The sequence below is a fragment of the Entamoeba nuttalli genome, assembly GCF_000257125.1.
Source record: "Entamoeba nuttalli P19 unplaced genomic scaffold asmbl_9859, whole genome shotgun sequence".
Taxonomy (NCBI): domain Eukaryota; phylum Evosea; order Mastigamoebida; family Endamoebidae; genus Entamoeba; species Entamoeba nuttalli.
Genome location: NW_008579871.1, coordinates 1620 through 14646, shown reverse-complemented (window position 1 = coordinate 14646; position 13027 = coordinate 1620). Strand labels below are relative to the sequence as shown.

Below are 13027 nucleotides of genomic sequence, written 5' to 3'. Positions count from 1 at the left end.
AATTCTATTATATTCATTAATTCATTAAAACTGATTTTATTGTCAATAATAAATTAAACAAATGAAAGAATTAAATACTTGAAAGTTAAAAACATTGAAAATAAAAAACCAAAAAAGATATTATAAAAAGGGTAGTCAAAGTTAGTATAAATAATATGGTATTAGTAAATATTCAATGAATAAAAAATTAATGAAAAAAATTCAAATTGACTAAATTGTTAATGCTTTGCAACACCTCCTTTTCTCATTGGCATATACTTCTTCTTTTCATCAAGTTCTCTTTGAATCCACCACATTGTTCCTTGTCCACTTCCTCCAGCAGCAGCTTTTTGTTCAGCAAGATAAGCTTCAGCCTCTTCCATTTTCTTTTGTGTACTTTCAACTGCTTGTTCAGCTTCTTTAGCGGCTTCGTCAGCTTTCTTTTGTGATTCTTGAGCAACAGTAGCATCATTATCAGCCTTTTCTTTTGCCTCAGTAGCAATTTTAAGAGCTTTAGCAACTTTTCTTTGAGCAGCTTCAAGAGTAGTTTTAGCTCTTCTTAAAGGTAAATCGTCTTCACTATCAAGTTTAGCTAATTCTTGGATAGCAGCATTCTTAGCAACTAATCCAGCAGTTTCTATCTTCTTTTGAAGTGCTTTTCTTTTATCTTCTTTAGCTTGTTCCTGTGCTTTAACTTCATTTAAAGCTTTTGTAACTTCTTCTTCTGCGGCTTGTGCTTCTTTTTGTCTAGCAGCGGCAGCTTCAGCAGATTTCTTAGAAGCAGTAGCTTTTTCAGCGGCAGCTTCAGCAGATTTCTTAGACTCTTCAGCCTTTTTTTGACATTCTTCTAATTGTTTAGAGACTTCGTCAAGTAATTTTTGGGCTTTATCTAACTCAGCAGTATTGTCACCTTGTGGAGCATTAGCAACTTTATGCCAATCCATGCCATAATAGTAAGTAAGGAAATGAAGCATTCCAACTTTTTTAAAGTTTTCTACTCCAGCTTGTTTTAATTGAGAACGCATTTCTTGAACAGTTTTTTGATTTCCAAGTTTTTCAAAAACACGGTGCATATTTAACTCGTCAAGATCACATCCATTTTCGTGATTCTCAATCTCAAATTCTGAAAACATTTGAGCAAATTTCCATATTTCTTCAGCCACTGTATCTTTATGTGTTGGCCATAAAGCATTTAACATCCAAATGGCTTGTTCTTTAAAACACTTCTTATTAAGAGCTTTGAAGGTTTCTTGATCTCCCATAACTTATAATTTTGACTATATCTTAATAAGATTCACCTTTTTTAAGTTCTTTTCTCATAATAGTTTGACATCAAATTGAACTTTTTAATATTTTATAGATCTTACGAAGAAAAAAGAAAAGAAATCAATTATTCGAAACGAATAGACCAATGAGTCCATTGGGAACTGAAGTGGTTGTTAAAATCAGTAATGACCAATCTACCATTTTCTTGAGTAAATTTAAGTTCAGTTTCTTCACCATCTCTTATAATAAGTGCTTTGGTAAACTTTTTCTCAGTAACTAAAACAAATTCATTAATAAACTCACCATACAAATAATCTCCTTGAACGGTGTAATCAAATGAATAGTTATGCATAGTCATAGTAACAGCAACATAATTATCAGAGTTATCAACACTAATACCATCATCAGTATAGAATTTACCTTCAGCACTTCCCATATTATCATAAATAACAACTCGAAGATAATCATTCTTTTCAGATTCTGATCCAGATTTTCTTCCCTTAGTAACCATTCTCTCAGTAATGATATAACCTCCTCTTCCAAATAATGGGATAGAGTCCAAAGTAACTGGAATTACTAAATTCATTGGTCCATTATATACATTACTATTATTAAAGTAATCGTACCATTTACCTTTAGGAATTTGTACTTGATGATTTGTTTCTCCTTCTTGAATTACTGGTGATGCTAATAAAGCGTCACCAATCATGTATTGATTCTCATTATCAAATAAATCATCTGATTCTGGGAATGAATAATACATTGCTCTAATTACTGGTTTATAATCAACTCTATGATAATACCACAAAGAGTACCAATATGGTAACATTTGATATCTTAAATTAACTGCATATTTTAGTCTATCACTAACACTTTGTTCAAATAACCATGGCTCTCTTCTACTAGCTGTTTGACTAGAATGTTGTCTGAAGAATGGTTGTAATGCACCAGCTTGATACCAACGAATTAATAATTCAGTGGATGGGTTATGAGCAAATCCTCCAACATCTCCACCACATAAAAATCCAAGCATATTAATATTAACTAACTGACTAACTTGACTAGACAAATATTCCCAAGTAGCATCAGAATCTCCAGTCCACATAGCACCATACTTTTGTGAACCAATATAATATGATCTTGTTAAAACAAATGGTCTATACTTATTGTTTGTTCTCTCTAATAATCCTTTTTGGGTAGACATTTGTTGTAACATACCATAAAGGTTATGTACATTTTTGTGAAGAATACCTCCTTTATGAACAGCTTCTTTCTTAACTAATAAGTCTTGTATATCAAATTCAGTTGGCTCATTCATATCGTTCCATGCATAAACTATTTCAGTTGTGTCTTTGTATTTATCAAATGAGTATAATCCAGCCCACCAATTTCTAGCTTCTTCTGATAAGAAATCTACCCAATTAGATTTTAAAGGCCAACACTCACCTGTGTAATCATCAGTATTATTAATACCTTTCTTAATGAAATAATTTCCTTGTTTACCTTCATCATGAACATAATAACCATTGTCTGATGCAATATGACAATCTTGAATTGTGACAAGATATCTATTCTTTGATTTTAATTGTTCTTGTAATTTTAAAGGATGTGGGAAAGATGATCCCCAAGTGAAATATCGTTTACGTTGTGTGTGTTCAATATCAAGCCATAAAGCGTCATACATAAATTCATATTTATCAGCATCATTATCAACACCTTCAACAATAGTTTGAGAGTTATAACCCCATTTACTATTATGGAATCCAAGAGAAAATCTTGGTGGCATAAAAGAAACACCAGTTAATGAATAATAACTCTTAAATAACTCTTGTGGATTTGATTTTGAAATAATAAAGAAAGAAAGATCACTATCTTCTGAAGTAATAAGTAATTTAGCCTTATTGTTATAGAGTTCATGATCAATAAATGTATCTGTTGGATTTGTATATAATACTGCAGTTGATTTACCTCCTTTATGAGATATAAAGACAGGTAAATTACCATATTGTGGGTGAGTAGAATTAACAGGGAATTTAGTATATCCAGAAGCATAAAAATGATATGGCTCAGTAAAAGCTCCTTTAGACTTATCGGTTAAAGGAAGTGGTTGATGTACATTCTTACCAGATCCAAATAATCTTTTAGTTGGAAATTCTACATCAATTCCTACTGGATAATAATCACTTTTAGTATCTTCTCTATAAAGGAATTGTCCAGTACATCCAATGCACAAGTCATTATCAATTACAACTGATGCATTTTTATAAACTGAAAATAAAGTTGTTCCGGCTTTGAAATTAGCTACTTGAGCACTAGAAGATATTAATGTAATTTCTTGTGGTTTAAGAGGTTTATAAGCAGTGTTTGTTGGAATATTAAATCTAACATGTTCAATAGAAGGATAAGTATATCTAATATACAACTGATTATCACCTAATGAAATGATATTTAATTGAATGTTCTTATTTATACTCCAAGTTGGCTTAAGCTTAAATGATAAAATATTATTGGTATATCTATATGAACGTACATCTGCATTATAATGAGAAACAGGTCTAAACCTATTTAAATTACACCATGACCTACTAGAACAAGTAGGAGGTTTATTAGGTATTGCAATGACAAAAGCAATAATAGAGAAGAAAAGGAACATAATAGAATTAAATAAATTCCAGATCAATAAATATTTATAAATTTATTATAACTATTTTATTAATAAAATAATTATAATAATAAAAAGGATTTATTAATTTATTCATAAATTTCATCTATAATTTATCTTGAAGTAATAATATATGACACTTGGCAATAATTTCATCAATAAAATAATAAATAAAATAATATGAATAACAAATAATTGATAATAAAAACAATGTTAATTTTTCATTCAATCTTAAGAAGATTTAACCCTCTAGAAACAGTATAATTACTTTGACTTTTAATTTCATTAGAGAGATATGAATTAATTTTTGTTCCAATTTCTTCAATATCATTCTTTTCTAAAATTATTTTTCCATTTCTCCAAATTTCTTTTACAGTCTCAATTCTTTGAGAACCTTGAGCTCCTTTTGTGATTCGAGAAACAAATATATACCCTAATTCAAATAAAAGGTCTATCAATAAATGAAGTCCTTCACTAATTTTATATGTCTCCATTCTTCTCATAGCAGTTTTTATTGAAACACCATTTTCAATATCTTTTTGGAATAAGTCATTACATCGATGTTCTACTACTAAATTAAATAAAATAGAATCTTTTCCATGAACTAAACGATTAATTCTTAATAATTGAATAGCAACATTTGATCTTTTGATTGGAGGAAGTAATTCAATCTCAAAATAATCATTTAATAATGCAAGAAAAATACTTTGTTGAGCAACTTGGTAATTTCTTTTTTCTCTAAATTGGTACTTTCTTTTATACCCAGTTTCTTTTTTCCATTCTAAACTAATTTCTTTTCCTTTAGAATTCTTTATTTTATACTCTAAATGAATATCATTCTTATGTAGTGTCTCTTCGGTTTGCATAGTTACTTAATCAAAATCAATAATGATTAGTTCTATCTAGAAATTAATAGGGGTTTATTATTTTTATTTTTATCTATAGAAAAGAGCTTTAATTATATAATGAACATTTTTTCATGCAAAACTGAGGTTTGATCTAATTATAACTTAGTGTTTCAATTATACTCTTATTGTATAAATGAATAAAGACTAGAAATAGGGTTGTTGTTGTTTTCCGTCTTGGGTTGTAAGTTAATTGTTTTTTTATTATTCATGTTGGGTTGAATATTTTGTGTCATTATGAATATTCTTTCAATAAAAAGAATGTTTGAGTATTTTTAGCGTTCTTCCAATAAATTGTCTTTTGTTTCTTATTATATCTTAATTAAGATATATGATTTGATGTACAAAAACTAAATTCATTTATTTGACTTTCATATGATAAAATAATGTAACCAATAATCTTCAATTTTTTTTTTGACTTAAAAAAATCTAAAGAAAATCTGACTTTATCAATAAAAAAAAGATTGAAAGAACTTTGGATCATCACAAAATGGTATTATCTATTCAAAAGTATTTGCTAAATACTAAATACACAAAATCAGAATAATAAAAAAAAAGAATGGATTAATGAAAATGAGTTTCTAATTCAATAAATAATTGTTCTGTTTCTTTTAAATCATTTAGTAAAAGGTCATTGATTTTCTAGTATGTTATTTAAAGTTTATATTAAGTGTAATAAAAAACAAACTTTTGTCATTGAAATATTTTGTTGAGGTTGGACTTCTTTTTTATTTGTTGCATTCATAGTATAATTTAATTCTTCTATAATGGGTTCAATAGAAATAAGTGGTGTTATTGGGGTTGTGTCTTCACTTCCTAAATGATGATTCATTAATTCTGTGATTTTATTATCTAATATACTTGATATATAATCTGCATATGAGTCAATAGCCTACGGTATTGAGTAGAAGTATTTTTATTTTATTATTACTAATTCAAACATTATATATAACATTGGCAGATGTTACTTTAATATCAATAAGAGTTTCTTCTAAAGCATCAATATTTTCATCTATTGCTGTAGAAATGACTCCTCTCATTTCTCTTTGAAATGGTGGTTCAATTTGTGTTTGTTCCATTTTCTCTTTTTTAGTTTTTCTTTTTTTTTTTTAGCTATTCATAACATATAATGTAAATAAAAACATTATTTTTAATTGAAAAATATTAATAAATTCTTTTCAATTTACTTCAGATAAAACTAAAATTTTTAGAGTCTCTAAAACTTACAATAAAATATACAAATTAATAAATTTAAAATAATTGATTAAATAACTTATATCTGAGTAAAAAAAAACTATTTTAATTTTCTTTATTAAATTTAAAGAGAATAGCTTGTTTAAAACTATAGTTTTAAAAACATTTTGTAGTGAAGGATAAATAAAATTTTGTTATTTAAGAATTAATTAATTTTGTTTTTATTATAACATTAGTAAAAAAAAAAATAAATAAGTAGAAATATGATGAAGACTTTTAGTGGAACTACAACTTGAACAATTGATAATGAATGATATATAAATGAGGTATTGAATCTAATTATTTTTAGAGAAATGAAATAATTAAAAAAAAATAAAAGTTATCAATAGAATAATTGTTTTTTTTTAAATAAATTCTTTTATTTAAAAGTATGTTTCAAAGTTATTCAATTTGAATTGGTTAATTTGTCAGTTAGAAAGTGAATTAATTTTTTGTTATATTAATTTTAATTTTTATTAACAACATAAAATAATGTTATATATTACACAATAAAAACTTCAAGAAAAAGAATTAAATAAAAAAAAATAATAAGAGTATATTTGAAATAAAAACATAACAATAAAAAGAACTATAGAAAAGAATAAAAACAAAAAAGAATATTTAAGCAGAATGACATTTCCAAACATAACAAAAGAAAAAAAAAAAGAAGGAAATTCGTCAAGAACTACCATTTAAAGGAAAAGAACTTACAACTCAAAATCATTAAAATATAAATGCAAAGATTAATTCCAGTAATTAATAGTTTACAAGACGTCTTTACAGCTGCAGGTCTTCCAAACACATTACCTCTTCCACAAATTGTTGTTGTTGGATCACAGTCATCTGGAAAGTCTTCAGTATTAGAACATGTTGTTGGAAAAGACTTTCTTCCTCGAGGTTCTGGTATTGTTACTCGACGACCACTTATTGTGCAATGTGTTAGAAGTAATGTTGCTGAAGACTATGGACAATTTGAACATACAGGTGATCGTAAATTTACAGATTTTGGAGAAATAAGAAATGAAATTACAAGAGAAACTGAACGTACTTGTCCTGGTAGAAATGTTTCAAGTGTACCAATTAGATTAAGAATATATTCATCTTCTGTTGTTGATTTAACATTAGTTGATCTTCCAGGTTTAGTAAAAGTTAATATTAATGGACAAACAGCAGAAATGGTTAAAAATTTAAGAGATATGGTTTATGAATATGCATCACCAAGTAATGCTTTAATTCTTGCTGTTACTGCTGGGAATATTGATATTGCAAATTCTGATGCCCTTCAAGTTGCAAAAGATGTTGACCCAGAAGGAGAAAGAACTATTGGTGTATTAACTAAACTTGACTTAGAAGATAAAGGAACTAATTCAATGGATGTTTTAATGGGAAGAGTATATCCATTAAAACTTGGATATATAGGAGTGGTTAATAGATCACAACAAGATATTAATAATGGGGTAGATGTTAAAACTTCATTAAGACATGAAAAAGAATTTTTTGAAAATCATCCAGTATATTGTTCTATTGCTGAACGAATGGGTACAGAATATATGGTAAATAGACTTAACGTTCTTCTTCTTCAACATATTCAAAAATGTCTACCTGGATTAAAACAACAAATTAATCAATGTTATGAAAAGGCAAGATCAAGATATGAAGACATTAAACCAGATGATGAAAATCTTCTTTCATTATCACTTCAACAGATTATGAAATTTTCTGGTTCTTTTGCTGCTGCATTAAATGGAACTGATACTAATATCCATACCCATGAAATTTCTGGAGGTGCAAAGATCTTTAGTGTGTTTGAAAATAACTTTAGACCAACTATTGATAATCAAGACATTCTTTCTGGAATTAAAGATGTTGATATTTTAACAGCTATTAAAAATGCAAGTGGAACTCGACCATGTCTTTATGTACCACAAAGTGCTTTTGAAAATCTAATTTCTAAACAAGTTAGAAATTTCGAAGGTACTTGTCATAATTGTGTTGATAATGTTTATAGAGAAATGAAAGTTATTGTAGGTAAAATCGCTAAAGACAATATTGAAAAATATGATAGATTTAGAGAAGCACTTATTCAAGCATCAACTGAAGTAATGAATGATTATATGACTCAAACACATAGAATGGTACAAGACCTTATTGATATTGAGGCAGACTATATTAATACAAGTCATCCGGATTTTGATACAACTAAAGTATTAAAAGAAGCTGATGATGCTATGAAAACTCCACAAGATGGAATTGATACTGTCGTCACCATTGACCCAAATAACACAAAGAACGTACAACAATATGAGGCTAAAAAACCAGTAAAATCAAGTTTCTTTGCTGGACAAATTAACAAAAATCAAGCTAAACCACAACAACAACACGTTCCAAAAGAAAGTATAACAACCAGTATTAGAGTAGATCATACTAATCAAAGAGAAATGAGAGAAATTAATTTGATTAGAAATTTATGTAAAGATTACCTTCTTATTGTTAGAAAAAGTATTAAAGATCTTGTTCCAAAAGCTGTCATTCACTTCTTAGTATTTAAAACAAGAGATAGTTTACAAAAAGAGTTAATTAAAAAATTATATAATGAAGCTTTATTACAAGACCTTCTTGCAGAAAATCCTGCTATTGTTAATGAAAGAAAAGTTGTCAAACAAAATCTTGAAGCACTTAAAAAGGCATTAGATATTATTAATCAAGTAAGAGATCAATGCTTCTAAAAAATTACTTTAATTTGAATGTTATTTTCAAGTAATTTTATTCAATATCAACTTATTTTCAAAATTTCTTAAATTTTAATTTTTGTTATTTATTATAACATTGGAATATTTTCTTTTACAATAATAAAATTCTTTTAATTTAATCTTATAAAAATAATGAAAGAAAGTGTTCTTGTTTTATGAAAGATACATAAACCTCCTCATTGGTTGTTCTTATAAATCATTTGAATTTGAAAAAATAATAAAAAAAGAGTTGTATATATTAGTATTATTATAATTTATCTTTTCTTGTTTTAGTTTTTTGTATTTATATTAATTATACAGAAATTAATAGTTGAAAGAAAGAATTTAACTCTCTAATAATTAAGTCAAACAAGATATAAAATACAATCAATGAAAAAGAAATGACTTGTTATTATTTGTTATTTTTATCAACAACTATTTAATTGATTCTTTTATATAAAAAGATTTCTATTCAAAAAAGAAAAATAAATATATGTCATTATTAAAGTAAGAATAGACTTTGTAAATATAAAGAAAATATATTTTAAAGTACAATCATTCATTTTATATATAGATAAAATATCTAGACAAATTGTAATGAAAGATAGAATTATTAAAAATAATGGAAAATGTACTTTATATTCTTGTAAAATATTGATTGAAACATAACATTAAGGTAATTTTCAATCTTATGGATTTTGTGACAAGAATTAATTTTTCAGTAATAAGGAAAATTAAACAAAAGATAGAAAAATGAAATATTCAATATTAAAATAATTAACATAAAGAATATACAACAATAACTTGTTAATAATACAAATTAGAAAAACAAAATGCTTTAAGTTTATGAAATAGTTTTAACAAAGAAAGTATTTGTATGAATAAAATAAATCGTATTAAATTAATACATCAATATTAATTAGATTAGACAACTTTAGTTTTAATAATCACTCACAATAATGTTTTTGTTATAAAAATAAAAAAAACCATGACAAAGCAAAAAAGAAGTAAGAGATAAAATTTAACATCTTCAAGGCAATACACAATAAAATAACAATTACTCTATTAAATTGCTTTCAATAAATAATACTCTGTACTATATGTTAAATAAATATAGGTTTTCAACTTAATTTGAAAATCTGAACAATCAATTATTACTAGTGTCTGGATAAAATGAAGTATCGTTATTTCCATTAAATGAATAATGTTGTGGTGAAAATGAATGTGGTGAAGATGTTTGGAAATGAGGTTGAGAAGTAGTATTATCTGATAATGGAGGTTGAGAAGTACTAGAAACACTTTGTTGATTTATTTGATTTGAAGCAGAAGTAGGTATAGGAATTGTAATAGGAGGAGTGGGTAATTGTTGAAATTGATTAGTGACATTGTTATTTGAAGTATTAAACTGTTGTTGAACATTGTTTTGATAAGCAGATGCAGGTTGAGCGAAAGTTTGGAAAGGTTGTACTATTTGTTGTTGAGGGTCCGTTTGAACAGATGTATTAATTCCAGCAATTAAAGATACTAATTCACTAATTAAGGCATTTTCTTGAGGATTAAGACTTGATATAATTCTTAATAACTGTGGAATTCTTTGGTTTTGGGGAAGTTGTTGATAAGAATTAATCAAACCAACCAAAGGAGAACATAAAGGATTGACATTAGTTTGTTGTGTCAAATCACGTAAAATTGATTGTTGGTATTGTAATATTTGTAGTACAGATTCTTCAGGTTGTTCATTAGCATTTTGTAAAGCAGCAGGTTGTATTTCTATATTTTGTTGAGAAGGAGAAGAAAGAGACTGAATGACAGGAGTTGATACAGGAAGATGAGACTGAGTAAGAACTTTACTCTTTTGTTCTGGTTTAATAGAGGAAGGAAGTTTAGGAGGTTTAGAATTTCTAAAAGATTAGTATAAATACATGTATCTATAAGAATAAGAATAAATTAATATTAAATATATATAATCAAATAATAAACATTCTATTAAATAGTACAAAGAAATATTTTATGCAATATTTTATTAAAAACTATAAACAAACGGTACTTTCTTTTTACCATCAGCTTTTGAAATAACTCTAATAGGAAATGAATGTAATGTTGCGATTTGTTCTCCTTTTTTATTTGTTAATTTAAATATTACTTTAAATAGCATATCTTCATGTTGACTTGATAATACTAATATACGTACATCACATGTTATTCTATTTGGTGAAGATAATTGTGCCGTAAATGAAATTGGTTTTTGATTAATATAATGAACTTCCTAAATATAAATTAATATTTATTATTTCCTGTTTATTTTGTATGTTCCTTTTATTAACAAACAGTTAATCCATCATTATCATATACTAATGAACAATCAACATTACACCCTTCTAATATAATACTCTCTGATGAGATAGAAACTATAAATGAACTTTGCTTTATTACTACATGAACTTCTTTTGTTGTCCCATCTGCTTCAATTCGTTCTTCTTTTGGTAATTTATGTTGACAAGTAACTAAAAACTGTCCTTGATGACTTGTAGTATCTTGCATACTGAAGAAGTAAAAAAGAAAATATGAACTTAAATTTACCCTTTCTCTTTTTTTTTCTTTTCTTCACTTTTTATTAATTTTTCTATCAAAAAAAAAATCTTCATTAATCAAAACATTTTATAAAATCATAAACTATCATAAGAGCAGAAAATGAATTATCCACTATAACTACTCCACTATTATTACTCAAATAAAGTTATGTGTAATGTCATTATTTAATAATACCAGTATCACTCATTATTATAGTGTATATTATTCTGACTACTATGACTTTATTAAACGTTTCAAATAGTAAATAATGTTATGAATTATTATAAGTAATATAAAAGAAACAAACTAAACAATATCAAAAAAAAAAATAAACAACAAAACTAACAATAATAAAATAAAAATTGTTATACATACAATATTTAAAAAAATTGTATTAAATATAACAAAAAGATAAGAGAAAAAAAATAAAATAACAAAATAAATCAATAACAATAATATATCAATATTTCATATCATTAAATTATAACTGAAATTAAATTCATTAAAAATAATTTATTTAAACAATAAATATCAAATTTCAAATGATCTATTTTTACTTACTTAAAACTTGAAATAAACTTTTTAGATTGTTTAAATAACAAAAAAAAACATAAAAATAATTTTACAATAAGAAAAACAAAAAAAGTTTAAAAATAAATCAAATTTATTGATGGTATTTATTATCTAAAGTTACTAATACACGTAAAATTGTGTAATTAATAATAAAGACAATAATACTTACCATAATAATCACAAAATAATGAGTACCATCTAGTGAATTAAACCATCCTTTTTTTTCTTTAGTAGTGTATTGTTGATTGTCATTACTTACTTCTTCTTCTTGTATAATTTCAATTGGTTTTTGTTCTGTTTTTTTTACTTCTAGGGCATTCATTTTAGGGATTTCTTTAGTTTCAGGAAGGATTGGAGGAATAACATTTTCTTGTGGCTTTTCGTTTTGTTCTTCATTAGATTGATTATTTTCAACAACACCTGTTATACCAATAACAGGTGGTTGGGTTTTACTTTTGCTGATTTCTTTATTGGTTTTTGTTTCTTCTTTAATTTTATTTAATAGTTCATCATTTCCTTTAGGGATTGGCTCATTTTCAATAATACTATCACCTAGAGGATCATTTAAAATTTTTTGTTCAAGTGAATAGCTAATCGGACCTATACTCCTTTGAGAGTTATTAAGGTAATCATATATATCCTCAGGGTCATAACTATTTAAACTATCTTTGTGATTGTCTTTATTGATATTTAGAGACATTAACTGATTTATTAGATTTAAGTTATTTTCTGATTTTGAAAGAAAATGGTAAAAAAGACAACTAATAGACATATTCGTAATTAAACTTTATTTAAATTGAATGTGTGACTGTCTTATTTATTTAATGTCATTTATCCTTGTTATAGAATTTATATTTATTATTGATGTATTAGAAAATTCTTCTTCGAAAAGCATTGTTTTTAATTTCCGATGTAAAACATTTTATCTTTCATATTTTTAATTTTATTATTCAAAACAAAAACTAATATTCAAATATGACACATTCATTAATATCTTAATTTTAATAAAACAAATTCAAGTTACTTCATTTTTGAGGGACTACTCTAAATATAAGATTATCAGAATTTTAGGTTTAAAACATTAAAAATGTTGCTAGTTATTAAAAATA

General features: G+C 25.8%; 7 protein-coding genes across 7 annotated transcripts; 1 reads left to right on the top strand and 6 right to left on the bottom strand.

The window, feature by feature from the left end:
* Positions 1-218: 218 nt before the first annotated feature.
* On the bottom strand, positions 219-1241 carry ENU1_206940 (TolA family protein, putative; the record flags this gene model as incomplete). Its single annotated transcript, XM_008862282.1, has 1 exon — positions 219-1241. One exon carries the CDS (start codon positions 1239-1241, stop codon positions 219-221), a length of 1023 nt encoding a protein of 340 aa, XP_008860504.1.
* Positions 1242-1369: 128 nt separating this feature from the next.
* Positions 1370-3898, bottom strand: ENU1_206930 (glycosyl hydrolase, family 31 protein; the record flags this gene model as incomplete). Its single annotated transcript, XM_008862281.1, has 1 exon — positions 1370-3898. The coding sequence occupies one exon, from the start codon at positions 3896-3898 to the stop codon at positions 1370-1372; it is 2529 nt and encodes an 842-aa protein (XP_008860503.1).
* A 230-nt stretch (positions 3899-4128) lies between these two features.
* ENU1_206920 (hypothetical protein) lies at positions 4129-4773 on the bottom strand (the record flags this gene model as incomplete). Its single annotated transcript, XM_008862280.1, has 1 exon — positions 4129-4773. One exon carries the CDS (start codon positions 4771-4773, stop codon positions 4129-4131), a length of 645 nt encoding a protein of 214 aa, XP_008860502.1.
* Positions 4774-5376: 603 nt separating this feature from the next.
* On the bottom strand, positions 5377-5891 carry ENU1_206910 (hypothetical protein; the record flags this gene model as incomplete). The annotated part of the gene is made up of 3 exons (XM_008862279.1): positions 5377-5454; positions 5501-5704; positions 5754-5891. 3 exons carry the CDS (start codon positions 5889-5891, stop codon positions 5377-5379), a joined length of 420 nt encoding a protein of 139 aa, XP_008860501.1.
* An 888-nt stretch (positions 5892-6779) lies between these two features.
* ENU1_206900 (dynamin family protein) lies at positions 6780-8771 on the top strand (the record flags this gene model as incomplete). Its single annotated transcript, XM_008862278.1, has 1 exon — positions 6780-8771. One exon carries the CDS (start codon positions 6780-6782, stop codon positions 8769-8771), a length of 1992 nt encoding a protein of 663 aa, XP_008860500.1.
* Positions 8772-9921: 1150 nt separating this feature from the next.
* Positions 9922-11315, bottom strand: ENU1_206890 (transcriptional regulator cudA, putative; the record flags this gene model as incomplete). The annotated part of the gene is made up of 3 exons (XM_008862277.1): positions 9922-10675; positions 10817-11040; positions 11103-11315. The coding sequence occupies 3 exons, from the start codon at positions 11313-11315 to the stop codon at positions 9922-9924; spliced, it is 1191 nt and encodes a 396-aa protein (XP_008860499.1).
* A 694-nt stretch (positions 11316-12009) lies between these two features.
* On the bottom strand, positions 12010-12618 carry ENU1_206880 (hypothetical protein; the record flags this gene model as incomplete). Its single annotated transcript, XM_008862276.1, has 1 exon — positions 12010-12618. The coding sequence occupies one exon, from the start codon at positions 12616-12618 to the stop codon at positions 12010-12012; it is 609 nt and encodes a 202-aa protein (XP_008860498.1).
* Positions 12619-13027: the final 409 nt, after the last annotated feature.